The following is a 24150-nucleotide window of genomic DNA, read 5'->3' as shown; positions in this document are numbered from 1 at the left end:
TCGGCGTCTGAGACTCTGAGATTTTTTAATATTTATAAGTAAATAAAATAACAAACAACTGTATTATTCGTCAGGTCGCACAGTCGGCGGAGTGCGCCCGCGCGGCGGAGCTTCGCGCGCAGGCGGCGAGGCATGCCGCCTTGGAGAACGCCGCGCGGAGAGATGCGCGTGCGCAGTGTCACAAGCTGGTGGGTATTATAAGTAGTTCTTATTAATGTATAAGATTCCAAGAATTATGTTCATCATGATATAATAAAAAATCTTTTGACTTGTTTTGCTCAAAAAATGTTCAATGGTTTGACGAAAACGCAACATAGGTAAAACAAAAACTTTAATTTCAGTATTTTTCAGTGGCTGTGACCACAATCTTTTTTGAGGCCTGGATCCGCGTCGGTATTTAATAGGTAGTATTTACACAATTTTTTTGACGATTATTCAACATTGTCGCTTGTCCAAAATATGTCTTCAGTCAAAAAATATTTTTGAATACCACTTCATTTTTTGATTTAACGTTTGTCACCTAAATCGTTTATAAATTACTGATTAGAAAAAAAAATCAATCAATATATGTAAGTCCTAGACTTGAATAAAGACTTGGATGTTAGGCGTAGGATGATAAATTTTCTGAATTATGATAATTATAGACTGTTTTAGTAGCTAGATAAATGTTAATAGCATAATAGTGAATAGTTTATATATTTTTTGAATAAGCGAGATGGGTTTCTAGTTTCCATTTGAGTTATATGATCCTACTAATGTTAATATATACCTATACCGTCACTATATTATTTATCGAAGCTTAAAGTTTTAATACTAACTAATAGTTACTAACTTGATAAGATTGAAGATGAGATATTCGAGTAGTGAAGGAACATTCAAAATCCTTCAAAAATTGTATTAGCAAAAACACGCATCTAAGTTTAGTCATTCTTTAGGCATATTTGGTTATAAAATATTAATGAGATGACACAAGTTGACACGACATGAAACGCGGTTCGTATTTAGTTATATTGAAAATTATAGGCCAAATTAATGATACTTCTATTCCATAAACTAACGTTAAAAGTAGTTCAGCTTACAAAAATTAATACAGCCGAAACGATAGAAGTATTTGCTATTCGTTATGTCAGGCGCTTTAATTTGCATGCTTTTTTTCTAAAATTGTTTCAGTTGGAGGAAATTAAATCGAAAGAGCGGGTTATTATACAACTAAGGAGAGAAGCGGCGCGAGTGGCTACGCAGCAAAATGATCAGGTAGGATTACGATAGAGTACCTAGGCAATATACTTCTTCAAATCTGGCGTGTGGTTCCGCCCTAGTATAGGACCACTCTATATCCTCCCGTGGATGATGTACGAGGCAACTAAGGGAAAACTTCATATTAACGGGTGTGATTCACTCAGGGTGTTTAACCTAAGATAAAACAAGTTATTTATTATTATTTTCATGTACATTTTTATGATTTCCATAAAAGCTCAAATATTTCAAGTCAGGATTTATGTATGAAACTTAACACTGACATTTTATAGCTTCACTTTATTGCCTCAAAACAAAGTACTTACTTTATCCGCTATTTGTATGCTTCGCGTGTTTACTTTGATAATGGTTTGAAGATCGGTTACATTTTGTAAACATGGTAAAATAATATCATTGTCGTATACCAGACACTCATATTAAAAACCTGCTTTATCTACACGAGAAGCTCAAAACCGATAACGTTCAAAATACTTAGGTATGTCTAACCCATATCTAACCAGTAAAAATACTGGAAAAGACGTAGTCAACATCTTACATTGTTCATTTCCACAAAACCAAATAAAAAATAAACAAATGGCTTCAAATAAAAAACACATTAAAAATTGGGATGGTATTTTTTTTTTACGAGGCGCGGTAGATGCGATGTGAACCGCCCCAGGGCAGCTCTCGGGGCTCCGGCCAAGCCCCGAGGAATGCCAGAAATTATTCCTAAAATTGTTAACCTGATGCACTAATTTAATGATTTAATGTTTCTGACACAGGTTAGGTTATTAGGGACATGCATATATAAAATATTTATAATACTCATTCATATTTTGGAAGTGGTTTTTTTTATATAATTGTCCTTATATAGTGTTACTGGTATCAAATGCAAAACCTCATAAAGACTTCTTGGGGTACATCAAAACAAGCAACTTGTATTCTACGACTTTTCGCGATTCGTAGTTTTTTTTTCAAAAAATACAATCTAATTTGCGATTCTACACATCTTAACTCTATGTAGTAGCTAAGCAACACGAGACAGTACAGTAGCGTTATGTAGCGGAGTCGAACATAGAGTTAAATTTTTATCCTTAATCCTAACATTCTTTAGTTCTATATTGTAGGGACCAACACCAACACTATTTCCTTTTTCACATTTCTTCAAAGCAGTTGTTGTTAAAAAAAGCTGGCCATAAATTAGTTGAATTTTATGACATACTTACTAGCTTTTGCCTTGCTTTTGCAGCTATACGGCTGAGAAAACCGCATCAAATTCCAACCAGTAGTTTTTACGTTTTGTGTGAACAAATAAAGCCCACTTACAGTTTTATTATAAGTAATAGATAATAGATAGTTATACATAGATAGTAATGATATAATATTTCGATATCCATAGCAAGGGGTGGTATCTGAAAATTACTATAGATGAGTCAGATTGGTATATAAGGTACGAATAGGGTTTGATTTTGGAAACCTTCACAGTCTGAACCACTAAGTTATTAGTAAGATTAAAAGTATTCGCATCGATCGCGGTGAATCGAGAGTATCGAGACACAATAGATAAACAATTGTTTGATCGGCGCATTTGCACTTCGTAAGGTAGACGTTAAGTAAGACATAGGAACCAGATTTGATAGGAAACATAAACCAAAACTTGAAATAATGTCGCAAACGATGATTCACCAGGGTCCCAGCAGCAGCACTCAACAGGAGACAATTAATTTTTTTTTTTTTTTTTTATCTTTATTTAGGCAACAAACAGTCGTTTACAAAAATAGAAATTTACATAAACTATGAGTACAATTTAAAGACCTATAGTGCCCTAAAGTGCTATATTTATATAATAAAAAGGGTTAATTACATGGCAGGAATTTGTAAATAAAATTAACTTAGCGTAGCTTTCCGCTGTTGCTGGGAACATAACAGTGTTAGGTTAATTAGGTTTGTTATATAATTATAAGTTTGTTATAAAATTATATTACTATCAGTTATTATGAACTAGATTGAAAAATGAGTTTTAATCGTTTTAGAGTAGTATTTAATAGATCTATATTTCTATATTCTTTATTATATATGGTGGTGGAACGATGTATAAATGAGTTACGAGTATAGTTTTTGTGTAAATGTGGAGGAGAGAAAAGTGGAATTTTACGTGAGGGACGTACAGGTAAACGCCTAGGAGTAACAAAGGAAATTTTACTCAGAAGTTTTGAAGAATCAATTAAATTATTAAGAATTTTATATAGAAACACCAAATCAAACATTTTTCGCCTGTCATTTAAGGAAAGAAACTTATGATGAAGCAAGGCCTTATTATATGATTCAAATTGTGTACACTCACGAAAATTTAAAGATTTTATAAACTTTTTTTGTACTCTTTCGATTCTATCTATGTGTACTTTATAATTAGGATTCCATACAACACTCGCAAAGTCCAAAATAGAACGAACAAATGCAAAGTATAAAATTTTCATTGTGATGGTTTGTTTAAATGGTTTACTAATTCTTAATACAAAGCCTAATTTTTGAAAAGCTTTTTTTATTGCGAAATCAATGTGTTTCCTAAATGAGAGTTCAGAATCCATAATTATACCTAGATCTCTAATTTCTGTTACTCTCTGCAAAATTTCGTTATTTATTTTATATTCGTATTTAACAATATTTCTTTTTCGTGAGTAGGTAATAATATAGCATTTATCTGTATTAAGATAAAGCTGATTAGAGGTACAGTAGTCTTGAAGAGCCAGCAAGTCCTCCTGTAATCTGTTACAGTCAACCACAGACCTAATTATTTTATATATTTTATTATCGTCAGCATATAAAAGGTGGTGACTGTTATTAAATATGTGTCCTATGTCATTTATATATAAGGAGAAAAGCAAGGGCCCAATATGGGAACCTTGTGGGACCCCGGAAGGCACAGGTAAAAATTGCGAACAGTATCCTTTAATACAGACGGCCTGACTCCTATTACTGATGTACGATTCAATCCACCTAAGGAGGCAGCCATGTATGCCGGCTTCTTCGAGCTTCAAAATAAGGAGTTTATGATTTAATTTATCAAACGCCCGGGAGAAATCGGTATACACGACATCCACCTGTTCATTGTTATCCATAGCTTGTGATAAAAAGTCAGTAAAAGTTACCATGTTACTTTCAACACAACGACCCTTGAAAAACCCGTGTTGTTCTTCTGCAATAAAATTTCGAACTGACAAAGAAAGATGATGAGTCACGAGTTTTTCAAAAATTTTGCCTAGAATAGATAATTTTGAGATTGGCCTATATTCAGTTATTTGTTCTTTGTTTCTATTTTTTGGAATAGGCGTAATCAAAGATTGTTTCCATTTATATGGAAATACACCTGTATCTATTGATTTTTGAAAAATAATTAACATTGGAATTGCAAGTTCTTCGGCGCAATTTGATATAAGCACAGGATGGATGTTATCGGCCCCGGCCCCTTTGTGTATATTTACTTTCTTAAATTCACAAACTATGGTTTCTAACTCGAATTTTATGTGACTTATATCAACAGTTGTGTCATGTGTTTTATCTTGTGATCTAGATGAAAAAGTGGTTTGTGAACTTACACCATTCGAAGAGATAAAAACAGAACCAAAACAATTATTAAATGCGTCACAAATTTTGTTTCCATCAGTTAAACACTCATCTTTATAGAACATATTTTCTGGAATGTCGTTATGATTCTTTTTTGATTTTACAAATGACCAAAATGAGTTAGGGTTTTTTCTAATATTTTCTTCTGAGAATTTAATATACCTATCATAGCAAGACCTTTCTAATTTTTTAAAACGTTTTCTTAAAATGGAAAAAGTATAATAATCTTGCAAATTTCCAAAGCACTTCCATTTTTTATGACATTTTTCTTTCTCTTTATCTAATTTTATCAAGGGTTGCGTGTACCAAGGAGGGAATTTATGTTTGCTATTAAATTTAGAAGTAGGTACATATTTTTCAATAAATTCGTCAAAAACACTATAAAAGTAATCTACCATAGAATTAACGTCAGACAGAGTGTTGAACTTACTTACCCAATTAATGGCATTGAGTTCCATTTTTATAGACTCGAAATCGGCTTTGAAAAAAAGTTTTCTCTTACTTTTCGCATCACTTAAGGAAGATGGAGAAAGAAAGTTAGTGTTTAAAATAATATTTAAGGATTTATGATTCGGATCTTCTTTTACTAAAGGAAAATTACAAGAGTTAACAGTGCATAATTCATTACTAAAAACTAAGTCTAACATTCTATTGTTTAAATTAAATTGATTATTATATTGGGAAAGCAATGAAAAGTTCAAAATATTTCGTAAATAATTTCGAAACTTCGTAATAGACACTGCGTTAAATATTGTTTCTTTGTTGTTGTAAAGGATCTAATGCTATACCACCCCCAAGAGAACTGAGATAAGTAGGCGGATGATGGAAACAGTTTATGTAATACTAGCTGCGCCCCGGGGATTCGCTATCGTAGGAATTTCGGGATAAAAAGTACCCTATGTGATATCCCATCTTATATATTACCTGTATATCAAATTTCAAAACAACCCGTTCAGTAGATATTCCTCGTACTTATACTCGTGTGTACTCTACTGGACAAACATACAGAACAAACACACACACATCATCACAAACTTTCGCATTTGTATTAGTAGGGCTCATAATGAGGAATGTACTCAAGTTTCTGTTTAATTTTGATTTTGATTTCGTACTCAAAATAATGGACAAGATTTGTGTATGATTATTACGCCGGCCCGTTATAGTCAGTACAAATTTAGTGTTATAATTAAAATTGGCAATCAGCATGTTGCCCTGACTCATACTTTCCAACAGAGTTATAATTTTACTTCTCAGAAAGCGATAAAGCTTTGTTTGTTGCCGTATTGTAGCTTGTAACTGCAACAATCACAAATGGCTGCTATAGACCTAAGTGGGACACGTGAAAACTTACCACGGAACAAAGTTGCGAAAATCTATGTAAATTATGGCCCGTATTACGCCCCTTAGAAAATTTAAGTTAGCAGAGAAAATTGGAATAAGAACTCTTTTTCTGCATTTTTTGAAAGAAAGGAAAAAAAAAATCTGTTTATATCGACCGTATTTTACAATATTAATGTCACAATACACATTACAGTTTCTTCATGTTGTCATATTCCTCATGGTTAAGGGTCGTGATCGTGATCGTTACGTGGAATCAAACATACACAACGACTTTCTTGACACAATTAATGGAGTGGTTTTCCCTTCACCACTTCACACACAAGTTAATAATCAACCAGAGTGCAGGTTTCCTTACGATGTTTTCTTTCACCGGAAGCCTGTGGTGGACTATGAAAACTACTATACATGATTCAGATTGGTATACAAACTCATATGGCACGAGTAGAGTTCGAAACTGCGACATTTCGGTTCATAGATGGAAATCTTAACCGTCACCACCACCGCTTCATTCATACATTACTTTTTACCAGAAGCAAATTGGCTGCCGCTCTGAATAATGTCACTGTTTAAGGTAAACATGACGCAGGTCTTTCACGGGTATAAACCATAGTAAAAATATTAAACTAAATTCGCATCCTCGGGTCATTACTCAGCCTCAAATAGTCGATCCAACTTTTTCTTCTTGACAATATCGACAATATCAAGCAAGCACTTCATGGATTTTCCCCTTTTGTCAGGATATGGTCGGAAGCGGCATGCGGAATTTGTTTAGAAGTCAGTTATTAAAAAATATATGTCAAGTAATGACAAGGTATTTTATTTAAAAACCCTGATGATATTATTACCTTCATAATAATAATTAATATCCGCTTTTAAATATATTTTCTTGCAGTGCCTTCCTGTCTGACAATATTTCTTCTGCTATTAGTGGTGTTACTATACCATAAATTAGTATTTGCCATCTTGTAGCAAATGTCGTCCTTCCTGCGGTTCTATTTTCGCATTTTATCCTCTTGCGGACTCATAATATCCTATAAATAATTTGCCACCTGCACCTTTAGTTGCGAGAGTCAGTGACATCTTGTAGGACATTCAAATGCATTTCGAATTTCAAGAAAGCCTTTGTTGAAATGAAAATATAATACTACTTTTCTAAACGGGCGTGTGAATAGTACAAAATTCATTACATATGCTTTAACTCTTTAAATCATAATCATTATAATATGCGGATGGATCATTGCCTGTGTAGGATTGTGACCTACAGGATAGCTTTAATTTTGTGCGTCCAAAATTGTATGCGATGTAAATTATTAGTTTTATTTTTCACAGCCTCGAATGAAACCGGGAAAACAACAGAGGAGAAAGAGAGAGAATCAGCACTCGGATCACAATCATAACCTGCTTTGATATACTTTTTGACTATGTATATTATGTACTTTTATATATTATTAGAAAAAAACATTGTAAGAAACAATAATGGTAGGCCGATCTGGCATGATAGGGGACCAACACTGTTCAAATGAGTTTCTTTAGGCATTTCTTCACAGCAGTGGTCGTTCTGAAATGCCAGTAGTTTATAGCTTGTGAGAAATAACTATAAATATAAAAATTGACGAGAACAAGTGCCTGTGAAGGGCTAATTTCTGAATAAATGGTTTGAATTTGAACTAGAGAGCATTATATTGAAACGAAATGTCATATACTGGTAGATGATATGCGTGGTTTATATAATGTCTTCATTCTCGTACGAATTCACCGTAGCCATAGAAACTGGAATTTACACCGTAGCCATAGAAAAGTGCAGTGTCCTGGCTATAGAAAACTAAATAGAATATTTTATACAATTACTAGATACTTGTATAAAATTTGTTTTTACCACATATCTAGTTTTGTTACTAATGAAAACATTGAAAAAAGGTAAGAAGATCTTCTGTTATGTCATAAGTTTTATTATTGTTTATTGTACTTGGTGTTTTTTTACATGATTCCAATTTTACCTAACGCGCCCCCCGTAATGAACTAAATCTTTAATATTAATGATAGAGACTAATGGCAGTACAACAGTACAAGGTCAGAACAATGACTCTCAATGTAGAGTTTAAGTAGAGTAGTATTCAATACACTCTACTGAAAAGAACTGATGATAGAGAAATCACGAAAATTTATAATTAAATTACAATCCACAGCGTCTTCGCATCAACTATTATTGAAACAACAATAATTGACATTTAAAGTAAATTTAAATGTCAATTATTAACATGATAAAATTGACAATATACTCGATAAAAACACGAGTACACATGTAACTGAAAGCGGACTATTTGCCCAGCTGAGTCTGGTTTCCTTCGCGCTTCACTGGACTAACATTCAGACCGAAGACCTGATATTATGGTAATCACCCTGCAAAAACCAACTACGGAATTGCTCTAGTAATTCTTGAAAAGTGATTTATGAATACAATAAAATTCATGACACGTTAGAAATACACTCTAAACGAAGACATTAACATCGTATTTGCAATAGTTTTGTGCATTCGACTGTACAGAAATTAAAAAATAAATAAGGATTAATAAATTAAAGAAGATATGTTTCAATTTTTATCCAGTGGAGACATACAAATTTACATGCTATGTGTTGCGTGATTTTTATTTTCAGAATCTGTGAAAATACTTTGGGCCCTTAAAGGCTATTGTAGAATATTACTTGACAAAATATTATCCGTACGTACTGAAAGATAAATCTAGGACCATTAGAGCTTTTCCATGATGTTTGCAAAAAAAAAAGTAAAAAAAAAGCTTGTGATAAGCAGAGCCTAGATCGTACAATAAGGTAGAGTCGAATATAAAAAATATCACAAAGTTTCTCTTAGATATTGCATACAGCAATAGAGCGAAAGGAGGTACAATTTTTATTAGATCTTTTTAGTACACTTACTGCGTATCTTATAGACCATGAACACAAAATGCAAATTTCTTTTCTTACAAATACTATACAACACTAAGTATATGCCTTGACCTAACACAATATTCAATCACTTCAACACCCAAGTGCTTAATCTAAGATTTATTGATGCCCTAAGTGCCATGGGAAACACAGAGGGGTCATGACGTCCACACACCGCCCGGCTCGATTCACACCAAGGTTCCATTTGGTGCATAATAGTTTACAATATTTTAAACGATGCGGCATCGAGATAAAAACTGTGATTACCATGGATCGGTGTGGTCGCTATGCGCGACGCAAGTTCATTCTGTACGCCAGACTGCCTCTAGTTGCCGCGCGGTGCGCACGCGTCAGCCATCTTGGAATCCCAACTGTCAATTTGGCATTCCAATTTTGAATTAACGTACGACTCGACCGTGTGAATGACTTGATTCGCAATTTAAAAAGTGAACAGTGACGTTCGTGTACTTAAGTGACATAGATAATATTATCTATTTTTTAAATAACTCTGTGACTGTGGAATCGTGATCTAACGTACTGCAGTGGGACTTATTTCGGATTTACTTTCTATCTCTGTAAGTACTTTACTTTTATTGTTTCTATTTACTTCACATTACGTTTAAAATCAGTGACGACTAAAGAAAGTACATCCGCTTCTTATTGTCTAACTGTTCTTGTTAATCACAGATAAAACAGGATTAGTGTTAGATTCTAGTTTAAGATAATGTTTAATTAACTCCGTCGTCGTCTAATAACGGAATTTTGATTTATGATTTAGCTTATCACAGGTCGATAGGTTAGCTAGAGGCCTAGCTTCTTGAATATCAGGAATTTCAAACTTTCTCTAGATATTTTATTACGATTCTGTTTATCTATTTTTTGTTTATCTATGCTTGTTTTATATATTAAGTTCTGATTAAATTTTTAAGTCCCTATAAATTTTATCAGATCATCTAGACAAATTAGTTTTAATTAATAGCTAAATGAAATTTGTATATAATTGAAAGTTTATACAAATACAGACACAATAATCATCAATTAAAACTTGTAATAGTTTCTAGGAACTTATAAAGTCGAAATTGCCAGTAGGTAACCTAATTACTCACACGTATTGCACGCAATTAAACAACAGTAATTTCAATCATACAATTATAAACGCCAATTGGATTCCAACAGAACAAAATATTTATCGGCAATGTAAGTATTTTGTCAGGAAACATGATACGATCTTTATCTACTTAAGTTAGCGTCTATCCCACTGTGCATATTATAACCCCAGACCCCACTCTCACAAAAATATTTCAGTGTTCGAAATTACATATATGTTCTTTATAAAATGACAATTCTAAATCAATTACTCTAATGACGAGTAGTTTGTAGCATTGGTAAATATGATTTAACTAGCATTTGCCTGCGTCTTCGCCCGCGGAAATTTCCCATGGGGACAGTTATTTTTCCGGAATGAAAGGTATCCTGTGTCCTTCTCCATACTTCAAACTATATGTATGCAAAATTTCAAGAAGATTGGTTTAGTAAATAAAGCGTGAAGAGATAACGAACAAACTTATTTTTGTATTTATAATATCAGTTAGAATTAAAATATAAAAATTGCTTGTGAAGGCCTTATTTCTGAATAAATGCATTGATTGTGATTTGTTATATGGCAACAAGATCAAAAGGTCGATTAAATTTATATGACAGAATTGTACAGAAATAAAATACACATAAATACCTATGTCTGTCTTTCTGTTGTCACGCATATACCACAGTATAATACTAAATGTACTTTACAACGCCTAAACCCATTACTCGAGATGTTCAAAGGAATTTGTCAAGTGTTGTTAGTTAATAAGAATATGGCAAATACTAATACTAATTATTATTTTATTAACAGTGAGGCCCTAAAAGAATATTGCTGTACGAAATTGGTTAGCCAGTTTTCCGATAACAGTACTTACTTGACGCGAATTCGATATTGGATTTTCTTTTCTTCTTGTACTTTATTATAAGCTTTTATTTTACTTGCTATGTATGGAAATGTATGGAATCTTGTAATACAATTTTAAAACAGATATCTTCAATCGGTTAAGCTGAATTTAATTTAGTTTACACACGTTTAAATGCAAATTATATAAATAAGCATGACTTGATGGTGCACCCAGGGACGGACCGACGATGGAACTCCTCAACGGTTTTTATTGTCCTCAATAATTTTTTTGTCACAACATTAAAAGCTTGTGTAAAAAATGTGATTGAAGTAAGAAAAAATATTTATTTCTTAGATTTGATAATTATTTCGGCAATTTCTTTTTGCTTCATTTCCACAATTTTAACAAAACACATTTAAAAATGTTCTATCCTAACCTTGCAAAGCAATCATATTCATCTAAAATTAACTATCGTGTGTATATAGTTATCATAATTTACATTTAATTACAAAGTTAGTAGTGCCTGGGTCGGGCAACCATTAACTAACACGAATATTCATGTTACTGGCAAGGTTTCAATTCGGAAATTATAATGTATGACTAGTAATGAGAGGTTCAAATGGACGGGTTATCAGATATACCTATTATGAAATTATTTAAGAGTACATAGTAAAAGTAGAAGTGTAAGGGAGAAGTAATAGGTTGCTCTCTCACTAGTCAAATCCAGACACTTTTTTTCTAATGTCAAATATAAAATGTTATATGGAGCTTGTATGACAGTAATGTATGGTGACGTCACGGATTTTTGAGTCAAAAAGTATTTAATATACTTTAACGAGACTGAAAAGTAATCTATACTATTATTATAAAGAGATAAGCGTTTGTGAGTTTGTATGTTTGAGGCGGGCAATCTCTGAAACTACCCAACCGATTTCAAAAATTCTTTCACCATTAGAAAGGTACAACATCCAAGATTGCTATAGGATATATTTTATCTCAAAATTCTCATGGGAGCGAAGCCCCGGGCAACATCTAGTAATTAACAAAACTGATCAATTAAAGTGATGTTTAAGTATTGTATTTGATTATTTAAATGCTTATATGCATTTTATTTTATAATTGCCGGACTCTATAAACTAACTGGATTGCTCTACTCATTATAATATAATATAATTTTATTTCTTTAAAAACACGTTTAATTTGGTTGCAATTTTTATATACGGTTCATGTTATGGTATGCATGCATCACATGAATATACATTATCGTCAACAGCCATTTAAACTTCCCCACTGCTGGGGCACAGGCCTTCCTTATGGATGGATAAGGAGTATGCCGCCATGCAAGTCCATTACGGATTGGCAGGATTAAACGACTGCAAACACAATCGAGAACAACAGCTTAACGTGCCTTAAGTAGCACGGAGGAGGATAGTGACAGTGACTTAACCGCCTCTGTCACAGGCCGAGCGCCTTAACCACTGCGTCATTAATTCCTTGATTGATGTATACTATATAAAAGTTAATTATGTGCAAAAAGGTACATAGGTATACCTATATGTAGTGGGTAAATATTGCTGATATTATATTTTGCGCAACATGCGAATTCCATCGGCAATTTCACATTTGCGTACACAAAATAATTGGTATTATAAAACTTTCTGCAACTAAAATGCTAACAACGCCTGTTCTAAACGCGGATTGCGTAAGTGGCCGTAAAACTTGACGCCTTTGTTGTAAAACATGGCATCTGACATAATGGCTAGGATGTGTTCCTTCTTGTTATTTGCCAATTTATTTTTATAAAATGTCTTATTCTGTCCGTGACAGGTTTTAATACTTTGTATTCTTTTAATTGGTTAAATTAATCTTGTTTTCCAAAACGCTATATTTTACTGCAATGAAGGCCCAAAACAAATGATTTTCTATTGTGTCTATGTAATTTATTTCTCATCTGGGTGCTTTCTTGGTTGCCTCCACAGCCAAAGAGCGACATCGGAGCTCAAATTCAGCATTCTTCCTTTTTTCGCCTCCGCTTGGTTTTTATTAATATAATGTGTACTATTTAAATGTTATTATTATTGTATTTATTTTATCCTAAAAATACAGTGGACCCCGAGGTTCAGTTAGTACAATTATATAATTTTGTCATTTATCGATAGAGAAACTTAATTTAAAGGTAGTTAAAATGTTATAACTGTAGTAAACATTTTATTGCCTGTATGACATTAGGTTACGCATAATAAAAATATCCACAATTTCATTAAAATATTTATTTTTAATTATATCTTGAAGCACATATTATTTGGCAGGAAATAACTTATTTTTTTTTGTTATATTGGTATTTCCTTTATTTTATTTGATAAAATATGTCACACATTCAAATACATGACATATATCTATTTATTTTTAAATTTCTTTTCTAAATGAAATGTTTTGGAGAATTAAAACTCGAAAGTTGATAGTGTGTGTATGGATATAAAATATATTTTATTTGGATTAGGGATAAAATTAGGCATATCTTATTACAGGCTAAATGCAATTAATATACCAAATTCGATGGATATAAATAAACATACATCAATTCTCACAATTTTTTTCAACTTTTAACTGGTCAATGCCATTTTCAAATTAGAGAAATATGCCTATGTCCTCAATACATATCATTACCTATATACATCGTACGACTCTATCAAGTAAACAAAGTTAAAGCTGTAACCCTAAATAGGTAAAGCGGTTACCAATATAAAAACTAGTCATAAATTACTCAGTAAGTAGTTAATGTACTGCGGCATACGAGTATATTATACCACGATAACCATTGTATACCACTCAGTCAGAGCGACCGTAAAGACTTTCTACATGAAGGCGCTATTGATTATCTCTGCATTCATAAGCTTTTACTCTATGGTTTTACGTGAGCAGCTTGTGATCGTAAAGTACCATAGACTATAATATTTAATGAATATGAATATAAACTATTCTCTTTGTATTTGTATGTCTATGTAATATTTGATTTTTGTATATTTGCTAGCATTGCCACGTGGCTTCGCTCTCGTGCGAAATTTGGGATAAAACGCATACTCTGGGATATTCCAGGTACTGTTATGCTACCGCAAAGTTCTTTATAATCTGTGGTTCTGCTAAAATACCAAAAATCTGAATTCTGTAATCGATTGAAGCCAATTTTGGGACCGACCACCGACCAAATTTTGGGATAAAAGTATCTATCCCAAGTTTTATTCTAGCGTTCTACCCGTTACCAAACTTAATCAAAATCTGTTGAATAGTTTTGCCTGAACCCTCGCTGCGCATAAAAACTTCGCGGAAATTTTAGGATATAAAGTAGAGTTTTGATCATCCTTACTCATGTCCGTATTTTGACGTTCATAATATTTAGAAGTATTAGTAATAATATAATGCATAATAGAAATTCATAAAACAGTACATTGGAATGCAAACATGTCAAACATATGAACACAAGAAAGCAAAATATTTTCTTTTTCGATTGTTTGCATATCGTATACAATACATACAATGAATCGAGTTTTATTAAACTCGTGAATCATATTCTTGTTGAACCCGGGTGAAAGTAATGTGCCGTACTTACTGAAGAAGACCATAAGACATCAAATGCGATAAGCGAGATAAAAAATAGGCAAGAACGAATCGGTTTTTCACACCGGGTTTTCTTTAAATTCGTTTATCAGTATATTTTTTTTTGTTACAATCAAAGTTTTGGAATCTTTCGTTACATTAAAACTTGAATTGAGCTAAGTGTTAGAGGACACCGCTTCAAATGTGATATAAATAGCCCTTATATTTGTTTTAACTGCATCCACGAGTATTTAAAATTAATTGTCAAGATTGTCTATCAATCTACGGATTTCTGAAAAAAAGAGTCTTCATAGACAACGAAATAATTCTAGAAGGGTTTTTACCTTATGCGGTACGGAACCCTAAAAATAATTAATTAGAGCCGTAGATAAAATGCAGCGTTACATCATCGTTGTATCTTATGCCTAATGTGTTGGAAAGCAACGAGGCACTAACCCGTTTAAGAGACAAGTTAATTAAAAATATTTAGAAATACAAGTATCTACTTTTACCTGCCTTTGTTATGATATCAAGTTATGTACTGTTTTATTAACATTTTCTAACAAAATATAAAGAACACGTGTATGTATGATACGCTCAAAAAAAAAAAAACAATGTCGATTTGCGAAATTTCGCTTTTAAATATTCAGCGCGATTCCATTGCTCAGTCGTTCGTGCTCCGTTATTTAGACGTCGGTGGACAACAACGTAGAAATTGTATGGGGATTCGACGTACGTCAAGCACACGTCAATTGCAAAACCTATGGAAAACAACTGAGCGGCACGACGCATGGGCAGCATGTAGCAATGGGCCTGGCTCTAAAACAATTATACACAATTTTTAAGATTTCAAAATCTATTTGTCATCATTTCAGGCGATTTGGCATGTATAAGTATATCGCATTTTGAGTTATTCCTTTTACATGTGTGATGTACAGAAATTTACGAATAGAAACACATGATTTGTACAAGAAGTTGAGCTAGAACATTGAGGTTACCATTCTCTCGACACGACCTCGTCAAGCGATTGTTATATCGGAAATGTATGAAAACACTTATATTGTTCTTTTTGCTTGTTGACTGTAATTGTTTGTTTATTTGCATTCAATGGGCCGTTTGATGGGTCGTTTGTTGTGGTATGTAGACTGTTTACAAAATTATATTTGCATTATTATTCTTGCTGTCACCAACTATAAGTTTATCAGATCGTCCGTAAAAATCACTTAGTTGTATAACGTATTTTTCTCACAATGTAGCGTTCGCTATTACAATAAAATTTGTCGATTTTGAAAAGATTATTTTATATAGTCATGATTATGATTGACTGAATTGAGAGTGATTCTACAAAAAGCAATAGCGTAAATCTATTTTCGTCTGCCGAAATAGTTTTATTTACTTGTGTATAAAGACTATAAAGACTAACATATCCACGTCACAGTGTGATAAAAAGTACTGGCCACATAATGATAAGTAAAAAAAGTCTTGGTTTAAGAGGAAAACGTGGGCACAGATTGGAGAAATAGTAAATCCGGATAAATGAATACGGCTGGGGAATTGAAATCAATCTGCCGCGGACGCACGGTGATTCCGTTACAGCACGGTACTCGGGTGATGCTGATCTTTCAACGACTGGTTTATAAGTACGGGTCTATGGCGTGGTTTCGCGCTTCTTTGGAACCATTAGCACGTTTGGCGGTGTCTATGGGCTGGGCACACAATCAAATTCTTTATTTTAATATAAATGTACAATTTGATAACATGTTAAAATTCACATTTCGCGCATATAACCAGACTATTTATATATAGCGAATCACTGTGTTTAGTGTTAGACATAAATGCTTTTCGAGTGTGTTATTGCTAACACTGGTGTCTCATTTTGTTTAAGTATCCTAAAGGCATCTTAAATGATTTTAAGACTTTCGACGTCCATTTAGTGTCAAGTCGAATAAACACTAGTGAACTTAAACTGTCAACCAGTGTGCAGGTTTCCTCACGATGTTTTCCAAATACAACTACAGTCTAAGATTGTGGTAACACAACACCAATAAAAGATATTCTTTACTTAACTCAATACACGATTTAAAAAATTGTAAAAAACTAAATCACGTATTTTTAATAAAAAATTGTAGAATAATATTAAACAGTAGTAAATTCAAAGTCAACAACCGTTCGCATTGGTTGGCGGAAAAATGAGCATCGCTAATCTTTTTACAGTCGACTCCGCGTCAAATAAACCTATAGATCTCTATGTGGCAGTAATAGCGACGAATTTTCACTGAACTCGAGTACACTTGTTGCGCTGACGACCGTACATCCAAATCAATGGCGATATAAATCGGGCGCAATAGGAACAAAAACTTTCGGTTGGTTCTATTGTCGCTATTCTTGTTTGTAATCGAGTTTTAGATTCGATTTTTATTTTTATATACAAGTAGGTACAGAATTATTGAGTTGTTTATGGTCTTGTAAATTTTTGTTCATTACTATCTGGTTTTTAACTATAAGACCACACGGAGCTACGTGTGGAAAAATGATTACTTATCATTATTTACATTACAATGGTCTTATCCTCTTTATCCTCCTTATCATCCTTATCCTCCTTATCCTCATTATCATCCTTATCCTCCTTATCGTCCTTATCCTCATTATCCTCCTTAGCCTCCTTATCATCCTTATCCTCCTTATCCTCCTTATCCTCCTTATCCTCCTTATCCTCCTTATCCTCCTTATCCTCCTTATCCTCCTTATCCTCCTTATCCTCCTTATCCTCCTTATCCTCCTTATCCTCCTTATCCTCCTTATCCTCCTTATCCTCCTTATCCTCCTTATCCTCCTTATCCTCCTTATCTACAAACCTTTTGGTAAAAAATACTATTCCCATGAGAAATACACGCGAGCGAATTCGCGGGGTAAAGCTAATCATACAAGAAAACACATACAGCGAAGCGTTGAAAATACGCAAGATATGTACAGTATGCGAAAATTATTATTGTTGATTCTAATTACCAACCCCGGTATGTCCGTTTTCCAACCGATTCTGAGTAGAAACGAAATTTGTGTTGCACGCAACCTACGTGAATGTGACTTCCGCAGGTTTAAGGATTAATACTAGTGTTGCCGACCATTAGTATGATAATACTTGATAACACTTGATAGACTATCGATATTGATCTTCGAAGATCGACATAATTACATGAGTGTTCCTGAATTTATAGTTATACCGGTCTCCTGGGAGAAATTGCTTTTGCGATAAGTACGCCTTTGTAAGTATGTTTCTTCTATAAACGATGCATTAAATAGTTCATCTACTTTCCGATTTCCATTTTCCATTATTATTCTTACATGGGATAATGCATGCCTTTTCAGTCAGTGAAATTCCACCTTACCTTGTACAGTCAAGGCCAATATGTAGGAAAATACATCTCAAGTACCTCAAGATAGATGCAGCTGCTGCATCGTCTCCATCCATCACTATAATTAGACTAGTCGGGCCAATCGGGTAAGATCGATTGTTTTAGAAATAAAAACACTTTTAGGTGTAAACATGATAAGCGTGCGCGTACGAGTAGCAAGAAATTCTAATGCAACTGTAAAATGTTGAAATTACATGATTTCGTAAAAGCGATAAGCGACAAAACAACTTTTATGCGCACAAAAATAACCGTTACAAGTTTTAGCGTCTGTGTTGTGTCTAGGTGCTAATTTCTGTGTTTGATTACTAAAGTTATGGAGTCGCCTATGAAGCTAAGAAAAATGATTACATTTTTGCCAGTGAATTTTCTTAAAACGAAATCCCTACAGATTTCTTTATATAGGTGCTTCATATTTAGTCCTTCAAAGCATATATTTTTTTCGTTTCTTTAGAGGAATGTTATAAAATAAGATTTAAGAAAAGGAAAATATTATTAATTCGTTTAAAATTAATTTAATATCGCGGTGGACGTCCCTCTTTACTGTGTCGTTACTAATGTCTACATGTATATATTATATAGTGTATATTAATTAAAATTTTAAAATAAAATTAAAAGTCTAAAATAGGTATTTTTCGTCTTTATCGTAATTTCAATAATTTCTCCCTCAGCGCTTCCCTAAACTCCTCGAGGAACCTTCATGTCAAATTTCAGATTTCCACGCTTTTGTGCATGCGATGTCTGTCGGTCATTTGGTCAGATATGGAATCCATTAATATTGATGATATTTAAACATCTCCCGATAGGAAAGATAATTCCTGATTATCTTTACGGCAATATTGAGACATGGTAAAGTCTATTCTCGGAAAACACGCTGCAAATATAGGTTCCATATACGGATTATTATAGGGTGTGTTTAGTGCCCCTGCGCCCATAATCTGTCGGCACTTGGCGCTTGTCAAGCAAACCAGGTAAGAAAGTTGTTAAACACATATCTATGTTAAACAGCGAGTTACACCACTTTCCACTTAGCTAGTTGTAGCAGGCAGCCGTAAATATTTTTTTTTGTTGTTGTTTTCATATTTTTATTTAATGCAACTATGTATGTTATATACCTACTGAGATATACTCGATCTGTGTATTTATTCTCGGCTGTTTTTAAGCGCAAGTTCAGTAATTAAATGATAATAAACATTTTAAAATGAAATGTGTAGGAAAACATCCTTAGGAAACCTGTAAATTAATGACTAACTACTAAGTTCACTAGTGTGTATGCTACTACTTGCCTCTAGATGTATGTAGGGAGTCGTAAAAGTCACGTCAGATGCCTTGAATATAATTATATTTGATGATGCGCCTTGAATATAATTTCAGTGTTAGCAATAACACACTCGGAAAGAAAGAATATTTTTAAAAGGAGGAATACTTCAAATTATTGAACACGCCAATGTAACTTGTTCGCGTTCATTTGTTCTATTCTGTTGTTAAAATAATTTAACACATTTTAAAACCATTATACACCTCCCTAACAACCACCTAACTACAACGAATCATTACATATATCAGCAACATATCTAAATGTCGAAATGCCATCGCACAAGCCCGATATATCACGTGCCTTCCATTCGAAATACGTCGATGACATAGAAATGAGTTGTCACTTTCTAGAGTTTGTATGCCATATGCCACTAACACTTTAATTTCCGTCCATTATGGTCATGGACATACTATTGTGGTTGATAGGACGGCCTTTTGCCGATTCGTAAAGTCACACTTTCGCAGTATCGACCTCGTCAGAAATGGCGATCTCCTAAGCGGTGCGGTACGTGCGCGTGCGGTTTGTAACAAGTTTTTGGCGACTGAAAAAGTAGCTTAGATAAGATGAAATCTTTCAGTTGTATTTTAATTTTCTCCTCTGCTTGTTCGCACTAACGCTTAACAAATATATATATTTTTTTGTATTGATCAATCAAAATCAAACCTTTATACTAAGCTATACATTTATTTAATTTATTTCTATCAATTTGTCTAATATAAGTTTCCATCATTGCATTACTTATTTATGTGCCAAAAAGAGTACAATTTTTGGCCACTTTTTGCACATTCCAGTCGTGTGTTTTGGAAGAGCTCTTAACACGACAGTCATTTTCTAAATCGTATCTGTTTATTTTATCATTTATATTGATGGTAATTATAATTACCATCAATATAAGTGATAAATTTTGCCTATAACCAACTTTTTGTAACGCCTAGTGTCGACTAGGGGTTACTCTTAACACGACAGTCATTTTCTAAATCGTATCTGTTTATTTTATCATTTATATTGATGGTAATTATAATTACCATCAATATAAGTGATAAATTTTGCCTATAACCAACTTTTTGTAACCCCTAGTGTCGACTAGGGGTTACAAAAAGTTGGTTATTACATAATCCTTCCATTCGACCATCGCAACCATTGCAGAATACCTGATGATTAAAGAACCAGGAAACAGTTATCGGACAGACAGTCAGCCAATTAGACTGATGTTACATTCCTCGTAATTGTCTAACACATCATTAGTTAATCACAGGTTTAGCCAATAGGAAACTATCACTTGTCACTACAGATTTTAGGGTTCCATGCTTCCTATGAAAGAGCGGAACTATTTTGAACTCTTGGTTTTAATACACTTAATAAGATCCACATTTGTCAATCGATGTCTTTATAGAAATGGCTGCGGTGAAGTTTGCTGCTCCTGGGTTACGCTGCTTCATATTCTTCACATGCTCTTTGGAAGTCGGCAGTAGACAAAGTTTAAAGTAAATTTTTGACCATCCTAAGTTGAGCAAAGAATTTTGAATTTGACTAGCTGAGTTGTTCAGGATTTCGTTCACTTGGGAATCATATTATAGTGAAGACAACGCAAGGCGACAGCATGTGTGCCACAATTTTATTGGATTTATCGGACACTTGGATATATTTTCTTTACTAATATTGGTATAAAATATTTTTTACTCCGTATTAGTACTATAACATTATTATGCGGATTATTTTTTAATGGGGATATGTCATTTTGAACCCACCAATCCACACTAATCACGTAGTGGGTCATGGCCAATACACCCTAACTATCCATATAGACGGCCCCTAGCTGTGGAGACATTAAAATGAAGGCTGATGAAGATCACCTGTGAGAAAATTCCCCAAAAGCAAAACATAAGTTTAAACTAATGCTTGATTTTCTCTTATATTGTTACTCGTGTATCGATTTAATGAATTGTTCACATGAAAAGTGGATAATTGATACTTAACCCAGATATGTAGCTGCCAATTCATGTATTTGCATGCATGCATGTATAGATTACTTTTGCCACTTAAGTGTTACTCAACATTTAAAAGGAAGTTACGGTCGTAATTTAAATTTTACGAGTTGCTGAATTATTAAACATATTATGTACTAAAATATATACATATTTACATTATATGAATTATAAGGCAGTGCAATATGATACGGGCTATGTATTTTCACCCGTAAATATAAATATATTCCAGTAATTGGCTTGGTTTTTTGATATGGCCGTGATGCGCTATGACGTCACGATTTTTGGAATCAAAATGCATTCTTAATATACTTTAATGAGAACAAAAAAATAGCAAATTACGTAATTAATAAAACTGATCAATTAAAGTGTGTGTATTTAGAAATCCTATTCTAGGGCGCCACCACGCGCCACCAAATGGGTTATTCAAAAATTGGTTTTGTCTAACTATTGATGGCAACTTATTCAATGTTATCAAAAACTTAGGCTGCCTTGTCATCGTCAATCATTTTCATCGGTAAATCAATTTTACGTAGGTAGGTATGTCCAACAGAACCCAAACGAAAATGCGAGTACGGCTAGTGTAAGTAATGATTGACAAATAAAAATTAATAAAAAATATAATAAATAAAATTAATTAATAAAAATTAGAAGCAAAAAATAATCTTCAGCATTATTTTTTATTTCTATTTGTTATTTAAACTAAGATCAATGTTTTAAACTGCCAATTTGCAGGATGAATACAAAATAATGATTGGCTTACATTATCTGTATCTCAGACATTAAATTAATCTTCTCGGACGTCCGTTCTATAGTTCATTACAACAGTGTTACATAAAGTATATTATTACAATACACTAGTTCTCCAGCGAGTGCAATGTACACCGTCTGATATTGAATTACACGCATAGCTTTAATTCACACTGGGCGAGTTATTTGGCGAGTAACGATTTTTTAGGCTATTCAAGTCTCATTGCCTGGCCAACCCCTAATTTGGTTAAATAAAATTAGGGGTGGCTACCCCTAATTTCCTCCGAAGGATACAGGAAAAGGGGAAGACTTAGGTCAAAAGTAACTAAGTTACCGGTCATCACCACAACAAATACAACATACAAAAGTTTGTAACAAAAGTTTTTTGTTAAATGTTTGTAAACTTTTTTTTACATGCAAGTAAAAATAGGTTTTTTATTGCGAGAGAGAGAACTAACAAAACTAATTAAAATAAGAAACACTTACGGAAACACATCGTTTTCATCTGGCTGAGATTTTATTTTGATTGTTGGATAAATATACTAGTTTTTTTATTTGCGGAATCTAAAACATTATTAGGCGAGGCCACATTTAAAATTGTATTGGTACAATTCATATGTGGTTTCTATTGGTAAATTTCCACATCGACTGGACTCAACTAAAAATTAGGTCCATTACTTCACTCGCCTATTATCTCCACTACACCAATGTGAACTTCATTTTAATATACAACAAAATGGTGTGAGAATATTATAATTACAACGGACGTATTGATTGATTAGGTTTAGCTAACACTTGTTTTACACTTTCGTAACAAATGGTGATTCTTTTACCTTTACGTACTTCGTAGATTAGCGTGTAAAATATGATTTTTGCATGCGACGTGAATTTGATATTATGATTGTGCAATGGTGATGGTGAGTTGCACTTTATCATTTACAATCTCAAATTCAAAATTCTTTATTCAATTTAGGAAATTATTATTGACGTCAAAAAATTACTTAAACTAAGTCTACTGCCGACTTCCAAAGCGCAGGTGAAGAAGTGCAAAACTTCACCGCAGCCTTTTCTCCAAGGACGTCAATTAACAAATATAGGCCTTATACATATATTAAAAATTAAGAGGACAATTTACCTGATGAATCTGATTTCTATATTAAAATAACTATATTAAAATGCCTATTCATATATGACAATGTTGCAATTTATAACAATATATTTGTCATTTTATGTTTTCCTTTTGTATAAAAACAACGTTTCCACGAATCATCAATTTTCTATAACAATGAATACTTATTGCTTGTAAATTCTAATCAAAATCTTTTACAAAGTTCATTGACTTGCTGTGTGGGCTTTTATGAATTTTTTGTTCCACTTGCTTACCTTCTGTAGAAAAAGTTTGAGAATTATTGTCATTGTCAAGGAGTCTTTAAATTTCTTGATAATTTAGAGGAGCCACCACCTTTATTGATTCTTTTTTTGTAGAAAACAAATTGCTGAAGAATTATCTTCTTTGAATATTTAAAACTATATAAAAAAATCAAAGCTGCCATTAAGATCACGGTGGGATGCTAATCACAACAGACCGTAAAGATATTTGTAACTTCATTATTGACAAATCTTACCAAATCTTTTTTTAATACAAGGGCTATTATTATCAAACACCCGGGATTGTCACATCTCAAAAATCGAGTTAAAATTAATCTTATCCGAGCGAATAGGCAGATCATGTCAGACCTTGTCCACAATACATGCAATATAAATCAACGTTGCAACTATTATACCAGCATAAATCTCATTTGATGAATGTCTCCCATGATCGACTGCTACGTTGCAAGCATCGACGATTTGATTGCAACCTCGCTCCAGTCTCACGATCAAACATTCCGATATAACAATAACCATTTGTTCCAACAAGCCACGTGTAGAAATAATTTAGACCAAATTTGTTTTGTGTGTAATTCGATGCGTGTAGTTTATTAAAATTAGTTATTGTTAATTAAGTACTGTTATTAGTAAAC

General features: G+C 33.1%; 1 protein-coding gene across 4 annotated transcripts in view; it reads left to right on the top strand.

Annotated features, from left to right (window-relative positions):
• The window catches only part of LOC128672118 (axoneme-associated protein mst101(2)), a 135781-nt gene that overhangs the window by 15315 nt on the left and 96316 nt on the right, over positions 1 to 24150 (top strand). For 3 of the 4 annotated variants that reach the window (XM_053749043.2, XM_053749042.2, XM_053749041.2), the window contains exons 3-4: positions 75 to 188; positions 1171 to 1254. In XM_053749043.2, coding sequence (XP_053605018.1) covers positions 75 to 188; positions 1171 to 1254 — 198 coding nt within the window. Of the gene's footprint in view, positions 1 to 74; positions 189 to 1170; positions 1255 to 9528; positions 9720 to 24150 lie in introns of those variants that run through there. The other variant, XM_053749044.1, reaches the window with a different exon arrangement.

This window comes from Plodia interpunctella, chromosome 8, assembly GCF_027563975.2.
Source record: "Plodia interpunctella isolate USDA-ARS_2022_Savannah chromosome 8, ilPloInte3.2, whole genome shotgun sequence".
Lineage (NCBI taxonomy): Eukaryota > Metazoa > Arthropoda > Insecta > Lepidoptera > Pyralidae > Plodia > Plodia interpunctella.
This window is presented reverse-complemented; position numbering and strand designations above follow the sequence as displayed.